The 15,813-nt window shown below is 41.8% G+C and overlaps 1 protein-coding gene across 1 annotated transcript; it reads left to right on the top strand.

The window, feature by feature from the left end:
• On the top strand, positions 11,529-14,893 carry RPL30 (ribosomal protein L30). The gene is made up of 5 exons (XM_005689213.3): positions 11,529-11,658; positions 11,766-11,817; positions 12,203-12,348; positions 13,917-14,047; positions 14,789-14,893. The coding sequence occupies exons 2-5, from the start codon at positions 11,797-11,799 to the stop codon at positions 14,836-14,838; spliced, it is 348 nt and encodes a 115-aa protein (XP_005689270.1). The 5' UTR covers positions 11,529-11,658; positions 11,766-11,796; the 3' UTR covers positions 14,839-14,893.

The raw sequence follows: 15,813 nt of genomic DNA, 5'->3' as shown, positions 1-15,813 counted from the left end.
GCAGAGAGGAAAGTTGCCTCAGAAGCAGGGATAAAGATGCAGAGTTTGGGGAGAGGGGGCGAAGGGCTTGGGAGGGCTCACGTCTGTCATCCCTAAATAGCTGGGGAAGGGAGGAGGCGATGGTGGCCAGTGGCTATTGATTGGTGACTGGATTTGTGATGACAGGCTTCTTACATAACTTCAGGACTGTTACCACGGGGAAGTTTAACGTTGAGAAGATACTATTTAATCCACTCCTTATTCAACTGTGGTCAAGTGTCCAACCCAGGAGTTCGTTCTTCAGTCGCTCAGTCTTGTCGGACTCTTTGCGACCCCATGGACTGCGAACTAAAGCAAACTAGTTTTTCAGCCATTGTCTTCCGTGACCTTGATTTTTTTTTTCCAGAAAATAAGCCATTTATTTTGTAGGTGTCTCAGTTCCAGCTTGTCTGATGTTTCCTCATGATTGTTTTCGGTTTATGCAGTTTGGCTGGAATACTGTTGTCTGTGGATTCATATCAACAGGCCCATAATATCAATTTGCCCTATTGGTGATGTTAACTTCGATCAGTTAGTTAAGGTAGTGTCTGCCAGGTTTCTCCACTGAAATGTTACTATTTTACACTTAGTACCATCTGACCTGCCTCTTGAGAAACCTGTATGCAGGTCAGGAAGCAACAGTTAGAACTGGACATGGAACAACAGACTGGTTCCAAACAGGAAAAGGAGTACATCAAGGCTGTATATTGTCACCCTGCTTATTTAACTTCTATGCAGAGTACATCATGAGAAACGCTGGGCTGGAAGAAGCACAAGCTGGAATCAAGATTGCTGGGAGAAATATCAATAACCTCAGATATGCAGATGACACCACCCTTATGGCAAAAAGTGAAGAACTAAAGAGCCTCTTGACGAAAGTGAAAGAGGAGAGTGAAACAGTTGGCTTAAAGCTCAACATTCAGAAAACGAAGATCATGGCATCTGGTCCCATCACGTCATGGCAAATAGATGGGGAAACAGTGGAAACAGTGGCTGACTTTATTTTTCTGGGCTCCAAAATCACTGCAGATGGTGATTGCAGCCATGAAATTAAAAGATGCTTACTCCTTGGAAGGAAAGTTATGACCAACCTAGATAGCATATTAAAAAGCAGAGACATTACTTTGCCAACAAAGGTCTAGTCAAGGCTATGGTTTTTCCCTTGGTTGTGTATGGATGTGAGAGTTGGACTATAAAGAAAGCTGAGCGCCAAAGAATTGATGCTTTTGTACTGTGGTGTTGGAGAAGACTCTTGAGAGTCCCTTGGACTGCAAGGAGATCCAACCAGTCCATCCTAGAGATCAGTCCTGGGTGTTCATTGGAAGGACTGATGTTGAAGCTGAAACTCCAATACTTTGGCCATCTGATGCGAAGAGACGACTCATTTGAAAAGGCCCTGAGGCTGGGAAAGATTGAAGGCAGGAGGAGAAGGGGATGACAGAGGATGAGATGGTTGGATGGCATCACCGACTCAATGGACATGGGTTTGGGTGGACTCCGGGAGTTGGTGATGGACAGGGAGGCCTGGCATGCTGCAGTTCATGGGGTCGCAAAGAGTCAGACACAACTGAGCGACTGAACTGAACTGAATATATGGGAAGAGAGTTTAACACTAAGTATCCTTTATCTCATCAAACTTTTATCTGCTACTTTTAGCATGCATTAATAGTCTTGCTTGGATCAATTACAACTATGATTATTAAATGGTGATTTTTGTAATTTCCTAATTTCTCATTATGCTACTCTAAGGAAGCACTTTCCCTTTCCCTCCACTTATTATTCATTTATTTATAGCAATAAATAAATAAATATTTATTTTTACATTATTCAGTGAGCTATGTTACCATCTGTGTTAATTTGCTACGGCTGCCTTAACAAAGTACCAGATTGTGGCCTTAAACAACAGAAATCTGTTTCCTCCCAGTTCTGAGGCTGGAAGTCTGAAATAAAGGTATCAGCAGGATTGGTTTCTTCTGAAGGCCTGTGTCCTTGGCTTGTCGATGACAGTACCTTCACATGGTCTTCCTGCCATTTGTTTCTGTGTCCCAATAACCTTATAAAGATACCAGTCATATTGAATTGACATCATTTTACCTTACTTACCTCTTTAAAGACAGTAGCTCCAAATATTGCCACATTACAAGGTATAGGAGGGTAGGGCTTAAACATATGAACTGGGAGGAGGCCATGATTCGGCCCATAACATCATCTTTACTTATTTGATGCTCAAATTGCCTGAAATGTGTTGTGTTTCCCTATATGGGTCATAGGATACATAGCCATGGTCTTTAGCATATGTTTAGAGGTTTTCCCCTCCTCCCTCCCTTCATTCCCATCCTCCCTTCTCCTGGTCCCTCTCTCTTTTCTCTTTCTCCATCTTCATCTCTGTCACCCTTCTGCAGTGCAAGCCTCATTGACACCTTGACCACCTAACAATCAGCTCACAAATCCCTTCAAGGGAAGAAGAGACTGGGCATCTATGAAGAAATACATTTGACAACATTACAAATATAGATTGTGATTCTGTCTAAGGAAGGAGAAGAATCACAATCTATATTTGTAATGTTGTCAAATGTATTTCTTCATAGATGCCCAGTCTCTTCTTCCCTTGAAGGGATTTGTGAGCTGATTGTTAAGAACATAATTACAGGATTGGTACCAGGAAGTTTAGCAGAGAGGAATGTGGAATAGGCCTAGATTTAGGAAATATTTGTGTGCTATATAATGTTATCAGGCCCTATACTAGATTGGGCTGCCATAACAAAACACCATAAACTGGGTGGTTTAAAAAAATACTTATTTCTCACATTTCTGGAACCTAGGAAGTCTAAGACCAAGATCCTGGCCTATTCGATTTCTTTCCACCTTGTGCATTGCAGCCTTCTCACTGTGTGTTCATAAGAGGGGTTAGGGGATAGATCTTCCTCTTCTCATTAAGTTAGATCAGATTAGGGTCCCAACCTTATGGCTCCATTTAACCTTAATTAACTCCTGAAAACCCTAACTCCAGATTGAGTCACAGTGGGGGTTAGGTTGAAATAAGACTTTGGCGTAGGGGTACAAGTCAGGTCACAGCTGACTTCAGATGATTCTTCCCACTTCAGATGATTCTTTTTTTTTTTAAGTCACATTTAATTTTATTTAGATAATGAAAAATTTCAAAACTCCACTGTCACAAAAAGAGGTGCAAGAGACTTCCCTGCTGGTCCAGTAGTTAAGACTCCAAACTTACACTGCAGAGGGTATGAGTTCAGTCCCTGGTCAGGGAACTAACATCTCATATGCCCTGCAGCCAAAGAAATTTAAAAAAAAGAGAGAGAGAGATGCAATAATTCACAGATTAAACATAAATACATAACTTGAATATTAATGCTTTCATGCTAAACCAGGGTTTCAGTTCAGTTCAGTCGCTCAATTGTTCAACTCTGCCACCCCATGGACCGCAACATGCCAGGCCTCCCTGTCCATCACCAATGCCCAGAGTTTACCTAAACTCATGTCCATTGAGTCGGTGATGCCATCCAACGGTCTCATCCTCTGTCGTCCCCTTCTCCTCCTGCCTTCAATCTTTGCCAGCATCAGGGGCTTTTCAAATGAGTCAACTCTTCGCATTAGATGGCCAAAGTATTGGAGTAACCAGGGCTTACTGAGCCTATTAAGTATTTTTTTAGGAGTAGACTTGGGTATCCTACTTTTCCTCAGAGATAATTTGTTAGTCAAGCCATTTCCTTCAGAGGAAGCATTTTATAATCAAGTGAACAATAATCTGAGCCACCAAGTGCCTTGTGTATGTTAGGAAGTCTTTCTCATGGGCCATCCCCATGCCTGCTCAGTGGGCTCAGGGATAAAATGACAGGGATAGAAACCATGTTTGGGCTCAGACCACTTACCATGGTTTACCTGACTGAGTGCCTAATTCAGCAGCAGCAAGAGTGACCAACTGTAAGCCTCTGAAATGCTATGCTTCCTGTTTAAGATCTTCTTCATGGAAGAGTGACTCGACCTCTTTGGGGACAGTGGAGAATCATTATTGTAATAGATACTGGATTAGGTTTGCATTTCCTGCTCATCATGCCTCTAACAGCATCATCAATTTAGGGACATCACACGTCCATCAAGACACTATTTAGTATCATATCTTTTCAAAAACTTACTTTACCACGAGACAAGTAAGGTAATAGGTTAATTTCTATGTGATTTACTGGTATTTCATTATATTTCATCATCCAGAAGAAGGTAAACCTGTAGAATGGTGGGATGGCCCTCGGTTATAGTCAAAATAAAGGACTTTTGAAGGGGTGCTTTCCTGTGGTTTGCTCTGAATTAATGACTAATCAATAGTGTGGCTTCCTCATAACCAGTATTCCTAGATGGGGTCTTGTTCATTTGGTAGACTACAAAACACATTTCTGCTTAACTGAGCTAACTTTTTTTTTTTTTGCTTACAAATAAGTATCTAGTCTGAGATACAATGCCTACTACCTTCCCTCTCACAGACCACACTCATTCTTACTCCTTTAGTCTTTTCTTGATAATACTGAATCATAACTGATACTGTGATGTTAAAGGTGTTATATCTTGGAGGTATAGTTCATGAATCTTCTTACCTTCAAGGACTCCTTTTACCCTTTTTCCTAGACATACTCATGTTTTGATGTTGTCACAAAATTACATTTGTTCTCTTTTACTCCATTAGTTAATCAGTGACATTTTCTGATCAGCCTGACGTGGTGTTGCAGAATTAAGTTAAGTTCTAGTTAAAAGCAAAACAAACAAACAAAAAATTGATGTCTTAGCCTATACATTACAGCTTTATTAAGGATAACAGTACATGGCAGACTTTTCTTTTTCAAATCTAAGAAAAAAATTATTATTTTTTTTTGACTGAGCAATTCAGCACTTGGGATCTTAGTCCCCTAACCAGGAATCTTAGTTCTCCAGCAGTGGAATCATGGAATTTTAACCACTGGACAACCCACCCCCCTCCAGGGAGGTCCCAAATGGCAGACTTTTCAAATTATTAAAAATAAAATGTAAAGTGTCATACTTTTGTGAACATTTAGACAGGAATTCCATTTCTACTAAAATTTCAACAACTGATTCTAAGAAATACAAGTGAGGTGAAGTCGCTCAGTCGTGTCCGACTCTTTGCGACCCCTGGACTGTAGCCCACCAGGCTCCTCCATCCACGAGATTCTCCAGGCAAGAATACTGGAGTGGGTTGCCATTTCCTTCTCCAAGTAAGCCTTTATAGACGCCAATCTACTTTCCAAAAGTGTCACTCTTCCACAGTAAAATAATGAATAAAGTGCTCTGACTTCTTTGTATCCAAGAGTACAAAAAGCATATGCTTTTTGAGAAATGGACAAGTGATTTTTAAGAAAATAGGAGAAAGTGTTTCTCTGGTCTATTTTTAATCCAGTGCAGTCTGGAGTATTCCCAGTCTGAATGGGAATGGGTATAGAAGAAATTATTTTGGATTCTTCATGATTGTGGAGGCAGAAATGGTAGAGAGGAATATGTAAGGATTCATTCCTTCTTGTCCCCTGTAGGTTCAGAATTCATGTATCAGTGTATATGTGTTTAGTTAGTTGAAAGGCCATCAACATTCACAGAGTTTACGGGGTCTTTTCACTTGGATTCACTGTCCCTCCCTCTCCCTGCTCTATTTCTGAGCATTTTTAACACCCTACGGTGACTGAAGAATATAAAGGTTGAGTTAGACAAGTAGAATTCCAAGTAACCAACCAGCTCCTTCCTAATCTGGACAATGAATAAGTAATAGTTGATGGTAATGAACATGATAGGTTTAACTGCTTCACAATAAGGGGATGGGCCAGTGTACTGAACCAGTGAATATCAGATGAACTTGTCAGTATTTGCTCTAACAGGGAATGCAGGCTGTCACTTTTCATTCTCACACCAAGTGAAAACCAGAAACACAATAACGCAGGTGCCTGGAGAATTGTCAGAAACTTGGAGCAGCGATTTTGGTGAAGGAGAACTAGAGAGCCTGTCCTGTCACGTTGACCTGTTGGTATTGCTTCTAAATCACTTTGAAATGCTTCAGACTAGCATCCAGGAATAATAAAGTCTGGATGGCAAAGTCCTTTATTTTTTTTTTAATTTATTTTTATTTATTGATTTTTGGCTGTTCCAGGTCTTCGTTGCTTTTTCTCATGGGTTTTCTCTAGTTGCTTTGTGAGGGCTCCTCACTGCAGTGACTTCTCTTGTGGAGTTATGGAGCACAGGCTGTAGGCATGCTGGCTTCAGTAGTTGTGAACACATGGGCTTAGTTGCTCCGAAGCATGTGGAATCTTCCCAGTCCAGGGATCGAATCCGTGTCCCCTACGTTGGCAAGTAGATTTCTGTCCACTGTCCACTGTCCCTGCCACCAGGGAAGTCCACAAAGTCCTTTCTTGAAACATACACATTCCTCGACTTTTGGGTATGAAGATTTTCAAACTCACAAATGGTTGAATAGTTTGATGAATACCTGTATACCTCAAACCCATTTCCTGCAGTGCAAGGCAGATCTTAACCACTGGACCACCTGGGAAGCCCTCATTCCTTTTTATTAGTCAGCCATATTTCAGTTGAACACATGGTTTCTTTGGCAATGCAGTGGAGCTGTTAAACTTCTGACCAGTGAGCTTCAGTGACCACTCTCAAAACTCTTTGCGATGCATGCATTGCACGCATTAGAGAAGTGAAAATCAAAACTACAATGAGATATCACCTCACACCAGTCAGAATAGCCAGCATCAAAAAGTCTACAAACAATAAATGTTGGAGAGGGTGTGGAGAAAAGGGAATGCTCTTGCCCTGTTGGTGGGAATGTAAATTGATACAGCCACTGTGGAAGGCGGTTCGGAGATTTCTTAAAAACTAGGAATAAAACCACCATATGACCCAGCAATCCCACTCTTAGGCATGTACTCTGAGGAAACCAAAATTGAAAAAGACACATGCATCCCATTGTTCACAGCAGCACTATTTACAATAGCTAGAACATGGAAGCAACCTGGATGTCCATTGACAGATGAATAGATAAAGAAGTTGTGGTACATATACACAATGGAACATTATTCAGCCATAAAAGCCACAAAAGGAAAGCCTTTGAGTCAGTTCTAATGAGGTGGATGAAACTAGAACCTATTATACAGAGTGGTAATTCAGATAAAGATAAATATTGTATTCTAATGCATATATACAGAATCTAGAAAAATGGTACTGAAGAATTTATTTACAGAGCAGCAGTGGAGAAACAGAACTAGAAACTAGACTTACGGACATGGGGAGAGGGGAGGAAGGGGTGAGGTGTATGAAAAGAGTAACATAGAAACTTGCACTGCTGCTGCTGCTGTCGCTTCAGTCGTGTCTGACTCTATGTGTCCCCATAGACGGCAGCCCGCCAGGCTCCCCCATCCCTGGGATTCTCCAGGCAAGAACACTGGAGTGGGTTGCTATTTCCTTTTCCAATGTATGAAAGTGAAAAGTGAAAGTGAAGTCGCTCAGTCATGTCCGACTCTTCGAAACCCCATGGACTGCAGCCTACCAGGCTCCTCCGTCCCGGGGATTTTCCAGGCAAGAGTACTGGAGTGGGATGCCGTTGTCTTCTCTGAGAAACTTGCATTACCATATGTAAAATAGATAGCCAACGGGAATTTGCCGTATGGCTCAGCCTCAAACAGGGGCTCTTTATCAACCTACAGGGGCAGGATGGGGCAGGAGATGGAAGGGAGGTTCAAAAAGGAGGGGATATATGTATACCTATGGCTGATTCATGTTGAGGTTTGACAGAAAACAACAAAATTCTGTAAAGCAATTATCCTTCAATTAAAAAAAATAAAAACACATGCATGTGTGCTAAGTTGCTTCAGTTGTGTCTGACTCTCTGCGACGCTATGGACTGTAGCCCACCAGGTCCTGTGGATTACCATGCTTCTCCAGGGGATCTTCCCAACCCAGGGATGGAACCCGCGTCTCATACATCTACCTGCATTGGCAGGCGGGTTCTTTACCACTAGAGCCACCTGGGAAGCCCATCTCTATAGTAATCTGAAATGATAACCCTGAATATTTAAATGTCATTATTCCAAAATGAGATGTGATGTAAGTGTAAAAGGTACACTGTATTTTTACTTCTTGGTATGAAGATTTTCAAACTCACAAAAAGTTGAATAGTATAATGAATACTCATTTATCTTTCACTTTAAATCAACAATTATTAACTTTTTGCTGCATTTGGGCTTTCATGTGGCTCAGCTGGTAAAGAATCTGCCTGCAATGCAGGAGACCTGGGTTCGATCCCCGGGTTGGGAAGATCGCCTGGAGAAGGGAAAGGCTACCCACTCCAGTATTCTGGCCTGGAGAATTCCATAGACTGTATAGTCCATGGGGTCGCAAAGAGTCAGACACGACTGAGTGATTTTCACTTGCTGCATTTACTCCATCTATTTATTTTATTTATTTATTTTTTTACTCCATCTATTTATCTACATTTATTTTAGGATTTTATTTACATTTATTCAGCAATTTGAAAGTTGCAGGGACTTCCCTGGTGGTCCAGCGGTTAAGACTCTGGGCTTCCACTGCAGGGGGCACCATAAAATACTTCAACATTTATCTCTTTAGAAAAGGGATGACTTAAAGTAGCTATTTTAAATAAAAGTAATCTTCCAACACAGGGGTCAACAAACTATGGCGTGCAGGCCAAATCCTGACTTTGTAAAGAAGGATTTATTGGAACACAGCCATGCTCATCCATTTACATACTGTGTCTAACTGCTCTTGTGCTGCATCAGCAGAGTTGAGTAGTTGCCACGGAGACCATACAGCCCGGGTCTAAAATCTTTATAATTATTTGGCTCTTTACAGAAAAAGCTGGCCGACTCCAGCGCTAATAAATACAAGTGTGGAAATAGTTATGAAATCTTCACAAGCCAAAGGATTTGACTGTCATTCTTGCATGGCAAGTGTTTCTTCCACAAGTGTTTGGGTTTCGCAATGCAGTGAATGACTTTGGGTGTGTGTGAGTGGTTGTGGTGGGGAGGTTGGGGAGACAGGAGTGGGATTGAGGAAGAAAGCTAACATCCACTGTACATGGCCCTCTGCTAGGCAATTCATACACCGTTACGTTTACTGTGATCCTCACAATACCACGAGGTAGAGATTATCATTCTAGCTTTTTGATAAAGAAACTGAAGCTTAGAAGTTAGACAGTTTGACCCAAGTCTTGCAGGTATTAAACAGAAGCAGCAAGAACCTAAACCTATCTCCAAAGAGATATAACAAGATCAGTTAGGATTCTGTAGGTAAAATTCTCAAACATTTTGTGGTCATGATTCATATATATCAGTGTATGAATGAATGAGTGCTTTAGACATCCCTGGCTTCCAGTACAAAACCATGGTAAGATCCCTGTGAGAAAGCAACTAAGATCTTCCTTTAAAATATAGTGAGGACATTACACACAAAAAAAGTATTGTTAGGACATATATTAAGGACCAGAAACTTGGTATGATCAAATGAAAAGCATCAGAAAAGTCACAAGTGTTTTAATCATCTACTTTCTAAAATGGGGGTAATAAATATGCTGATTACTTTGAGGAAATGTAGATATTAAAAACATTCAAAGTACAGAGCTCGCTATAAAAGTGTAAGGCATCATTAGAGCCTCTATCTAAGCATGCACTCCTCAAAACCAACTAGGCTATTTCATTCTTACTTCTCAAATTTCAGCATTTCTAAGAACCATGGAGGGACTTCCTTGGTGGCCCAGTGGTTAAGAATCCACCATGCAGTGAGGGGATGCGCATTTGATTCCTGGTAGGGGAACTGAGATCCCACATGCCACAGGGCAACTAACCCCGAGCCACAGCTAGAGTCCAGGCACCCCAATGAAAGATACCACGTGCCACAACTAAGACCCAATGCAGCCAAATAAATACATAATACAGAAACAATCAAAGAGGTTGCTTATTAAGCTCAGATTTCCAGGCCCCACATCCAAGGATTTCTTCACACACCTGGGAATCAAAGCGACTCTGAATCTGGTGATCTGGAAGCCATACTTTGAAAATTACTGCTTTAAGAAATAAGTGAAGTTTCATAAGATTTATTTAAATCAACCACTATTTTATTAAAAATGAGCTCTTTACATAACAATGAATGTTTAAATAATTCAAACAATGCTGAGACATATAAAGTACAATTACATGTTCTTTTTTCACCACCTACTCTGCTCATCTCTCATCCAAAGATATGTTTCAATGATTAACTTTCCAGACTTGAATTTTTCTTTTTTTGGCTATTCAGCATGTGGACTTAGTCCTCTGACTAGGAATGAAACCCGTGTCCCAGCAGTGGAAGCCTAGAGTCCTAACTACTGGACCACCAGGGAATTCCCAAGACTTGGATTTTCTTTTTTTTTTTAAGATTATTTTATTTATTTTGTTGTCCTAGACTGTGTCTTCCTTTCCCTGTGCAGGCTCTCTAGTTGTGGTGCCTGGGCTTAGTTGCCCTGTGGCAGGAGGGATCCCAGTTTTCCCAACCAGGGATCCAACCAGTGTCCCCTGCACTGCAAGGTGGATTCTTAACCACTGGACTACCAGGGAAGTCCCAAGACATGACTTTTCTGCACATGCAAACACATATATTTGTTAAGAAAAATGAACATCTGATGTTTCCATTTTTGTTTTGCTATTTAAACTAATGCTGAAACAAACAGCCCTATTCTCATGTCTTTGGGCACGAGTGACTGCCTGTTTAGGACAGACTCCTAAAAGTTGACACATGATGACAGCTTACTTATTTGTCTGATTTTTACTTTTTTTTTTTTTTTTGCTTGCACGTGTGGTGGTGAGACTTTCTGTGCCTAATATTCTGAGTGATTCGTCACTGGACTTTTTTTTTTTTTTAATCAATATCGAACGTTTACAACAAAAAAGACTTTTACTTAGACCTGTTCTATCGCTGTCTCCGAAAATTCGTCTTACACGCTACAGAAGAGGTGAGTTCAAGGGAGCAAGCGGCAGAGGGTAGTCCCAGGAGCTCAGGCGCACCTGGGTCCTCCCCGCGTCTCCTAAGAACCGGGGCTTCGGGCAGAGGTGCGCTCTGTGGCACGGAGGCCGAGGTCCAGACGCCGCCTCTTCTCAGTGCCCCTTCCCCTTCACTCTCAGTCGGCTTCTCTAACTCCCGTCCTGCTCCACTTCCCTGAGTTCCGCAGCGCTCCGCTTCAGAGCAGCCAGGGGAGACTTCAGACCACTCGGCTGCAAAACCTGGTGGCTCCAGCGGTTAAAAAAAAAAAAAATCTGCCTGTAATGCAGATTTGGGTTCGACTTCTGAGTCAGAAGATCCCCTACAGAAGGAAATGGCAACCCACGCCAGTATTCTTGCTTGGAGAACCCCCATGGCCAGAGGAGCCTGACGGACTACAGTCGCAAAAAGCCGAACACCACTGAGCAGCCAGCCACAGTAACCAGCACCAGCCCGCCTCTTCGTGTCCCGCCCCTTCCGCTGGACATTTGCTTCCGCTTCCGGTCTCGGCGTGACGGCGCACCGCTCCGCCGTGAAGAGCTTGGCATTGTGGGAATTCTTTCCTTTCTCGCTCCCCGGCCATCTTGGCGGCTGCTTTTGGTGAGTGGGCTCCTCCGGGCCGAGGTTTTGGCAGCGCGCGGTGCCCAGGGAGTTGCCGGTTTGGAACTTCAGATCGTAAACTTCCTGTCCTGTCCTCTGTGTTCTAGGTTGGGGGCGTCCCGCATCTAAGGCAGGAAGATGGTGGCCGCAAAGAAGACGGTGAGTGAAGCAGTCCAGGGCCGGAAGCCTATTTCACGTGGAGAGATGAGTCTTGGCCGGGGCGGGCAGTTTTGAGCTCTCTGGGCGGACAGCGTTCCCGCTGGCCTTGGAGGCTTCCACAAAGAATCCGAGAGACCTTCTCAGTGCTTTGGAACCCTCTACTTCGGAGATTTATTAAGGGGCTCTGGTTCCAGGAAACTGGATCCACTGTGGTTTTTTTTGGCCGAGGCTTGCGAGATCTTAGTGCCCTTTCTAGGGATGGAACCCGTGCTCCCTGCTTGGAAGCGGGGGAGACAACCACTGGACTACCAGGAAAGTCCCTGGATCCAGTTTTGAGTGGTTACAAACAAGGCCTTCAAGTTGGTATTAAATGTTTGCTTTGTAGAAAAAGTCACTGGAGTCGATCAACTCTAGGCTCCAGCTGGTTATGAAAAGTGGAAAGTACGTGCTGGGGTACAAACAGACTCTGAAAATGATCAGACAAGGCAAAGCGAAACTGGTCATCCTCGCCAACAACTGCCCAGCCTTGAGGTAATTGAAAGAACCTGGGGGTGTGTGTCTTCCACTGTAAATTCGTCCTGAGTGAATATCCAGGAGAGTGAGCTTGCATCTGGGTAGCGTGAACTGGATGTCAGGTAGAATTTGTATTACAGGGACACATTTGCAGGATAATTTAAGGGTTTCTGTTGTGTTTGGCTCTTGATTTTTCTCCCCTTCATAGTCTTTCCTATGTGGTTCTCCTTAGGAGAAATGTGTGACAGAAATCAAAGAAGGGCAAAGTTTGAGGGTAGTGCAGAAACGTAAGTGGCTTTTCCTTAAGTCCTGCCTTTTTTTGCTTGTTCTTTCTACTTTGAGGTGTTTTAAAGGGACTTCATTTTATGAATTACTTGTAGTATAGAGAAGCTAAGATAGAAGAGTTCAGGCTGGCCTGTGAATCTACACGCTCCCAGTTCACCCAGTTTTTCCCTGATTCACTGTTTTGAAACTGATCTTATGAGGTGTACATAAGTTCAAGTTGGACCATGCAGAGTATCAACCATATTTTCAGCCCTGTGCTTGTTGGTTTTCTATGGTAATGCATAACCTCGGAGCATTTCATACAGGGTGTCTGTACCAAATGGGCAAAGACTGGAGAGCTCTCTTGCATCTCATCCCAAAACTTTGGTCTTACTTCAGACAGTTCACACTTACCTATTAGAGCAGTGCCTTTCAGCATGAATGTACATACAGTCTCAAGTAATTTGGTTTAAATGCAAGTTCAGATTTAATGGATCTGGATTGGGGCCTGATGCATTTTTAACAAGCTTCTTGATGGCTCTCTACCTACTTGGTGGTCACAAAAAATGTTAATTGGGCAAGTGCAAGGCTATGGCATGCCTGTTATTTTATTGCATTTAGCTTTTCTTCACTTCATAGTTGCTCTTTGTTTTTAATACAAATTGAAGGTTTGTGGCAATCTTGGATTGTATAAGTCTGTAGGTGCCGACTTTTTCTTTGTTGTAATTTGTGATCTTTGATGTTACTGCTACAATTCCCTGAAGGTTCAGGTGATGGTTGGGGGTTTTTTTTGTTTGCAATAAAATATTTTAATTTATGTATGTACATTGGGGTTCTGTTTTAGACATAATGCTGTTGAACACTTAGAGGCTACATAATAGGTCTAACAACTTTCATATGCACTTGGAAATTAACAAATTCCTGTGGCTAGCTTTATTGCAATATTTGATTTATTGCAATCGTCTGGAAGGAATCTGCAGTATCTGAGGTATACCTGTTCTATAACTCTCCATCTAGGACTCAGAGCACCAGAGGGTGATAGAAATGGCTTAGACATTGTCGTGGGAATTCTGTACAGTGTCTGGCAGGTAGTAAATGCTAAGCAAAATTTTATTCTGTACCCTCTTTTTTTCCATGAGCACAAATATATACTGTAGAGGATCCAAAGGATGGTTGGTGTTGGATAATGAATATATTTTTAAGAAGAATAAATGGCTTACTGTTTGAAGGTCTTACAACATTGGAACTAATGAGAGAAGTAACATTTAATCTGTGTCAGTTGGTATGGTGTTTATTTGCCTTTTTTTTTTTAATTCCTAAAGGAAATCTGAAATAGAGTATTACGCCATGTTGGCCAAAACTGGTGTCCATCACTACAGTGGCAATAATATTGAATTGGGCACAGCATGTGGAAAATACTACAGAGTATGCACACTGGCTATCATTGATCCAGGTATGCTTTTCCAGTCATAAAATAAGTCTTTTTCCTTTATGATCTAATACAAGGATTTCTTCCTATACAAATGTCTTTGGTTCCTAAGTTCAGTTACTGAGAATTTGCATGTAGCAAGGGATATCCTGCAGGCTTATGTCATGGAGAGTTAGTAGTGAATGTCAATACATAATTATCTTTGTTATAAATGAAATTCTTTTTACTTTGAGATCATGAGTTTAATTTCATACCGCACCTAAGAAATTACATCTTAGGGCCTTGGTAAAAGGTGAAATTATAAAGGGGGAGAATAATCAGGTGAAACAGTAGAAGAAAGCAGTCCTTACTGGCTGCCTGAGAATAGATGGATAAAATTAGATTGAGGGGGAAAAAAGGGCCTACAAATACACATCATGTTTTGAACTTAAGAATTTCTAATTCATGAAGCTACTGCGAATATTCTCGCTGTTCTGATTTTTTTAATAATCAGGGCGGGCTAAACATTCGCTATATTAAGACCATGCATGTGTCCCCAGACCTAGTTCTTTGCCTAGGTCTGGTTTTATAAATGCTGGTGATATACCAAGTGTGATTTACATGACACATCTTGTGTGGGAAATGTCTGTGACTCCAGGTATCTGATCAACCTTGAGAAATGGTAGCACAGCTAGTGTGATAACTTTTGAAGATAACCATTGCTAGTTTGATGATTACCAGTTGCCACTAAATAAGTTGTAAAAATTCCTGTGTTTTATTTTTTAGGTGATTCTGATATTATTAGAAGCATGCCAGAACAGACTGGTGAAAAGTAAATCATGTACAATTTTTCTTTAATAAAACTGGCCAGAGCTTGTTTTAAAAACACTGTATTCGTTGCAGTTATTTATTTACTTTTATTTCTTCTTGTCCCAGTATACTTGCCTGAAGCTAGATTAGTGAGGATGGGGCATCAAGATACAGTGGTAAAACTTGTGGGTTAAGAGCCCAGTATCCCAGTTTCACTTTCCCTGTTTTTGTAAAGGGAGTGCACTGAATTCCTTTCCAGTACTTGATTTTTAAAACTTAGTTTTCATAATTTCAGTCCCAGGATATTGCTGTCTCTTTTTAAAATGTTTATTTGGCTGCGTTGGGTCTTAGTGGCAGTTAGGCACACAGACTTAATTGCGGCATGTCGAATCTTAGTTCCACGACCAGGGATCAAACCTGTGTCCCTTGCATTGCCAGGCAAATTCCTCACCACTGGATCACTAGAGAAGTCTCTGGTATTGTCATTTTGTTGAGTATGTCAGAGGCAACAAGGGTCAATACCCAGAATCTAACCAGCACTGCAGTTTTACAGTCCACCTTAAATCCACTGAATCTGAGTAGCAAAGAGGATTAAGTGAAATACGTTCCTTCCACCTCCAGATTTTCACAGGGTGAGAGAAGTTCTATTGAACTTTAATGAAGCAAGGTCTTACTTAAGGGTTTGTAGTAGTACGGTTCAGTTCAGTCACTTAGTCGTATCTGACTGCGACCCCATGGACTACAGCACGCCAGGCTTCCCTGTCCGTCACCAACTCCCGGAGCTTACTCAAACTCATGTCCATCTTATCCTCTTGTCGGCCCCTTCTCCTACCTTCAGTCTTTCCCAGCATCAGGGTCTTTTCCAATGAGTCAGTTCGTCACATCAGGTATTGGAGTTTCAGCATCAGTCCTTCCAATGAATATTTAGGCCTGACTTCCTTTAGGATTGACTGGTTTGATCTCCTTGCAGTCCAAGGGACTCTCAAGAGTCTTCTCCAGCA

This window comes from Capra hircus, chromosome 14 (genome assembly GCF_001704415.2).
Source record: "Capra hircus breed San Clemente chromosome 14, ASM170441v1, whole genome shotgun sequence".
Lineage (NCBI taxonomy): Eukaryota > Metazoa > Chordata > Mammalia > Artiodactyla > Bovidae > Capra > Capra hircus.
The sequence above is the reverse complement of the archived record's forward strand: the minus strand, read 5'-3'. Positions and strand labels throughout refer to the sequence as shown.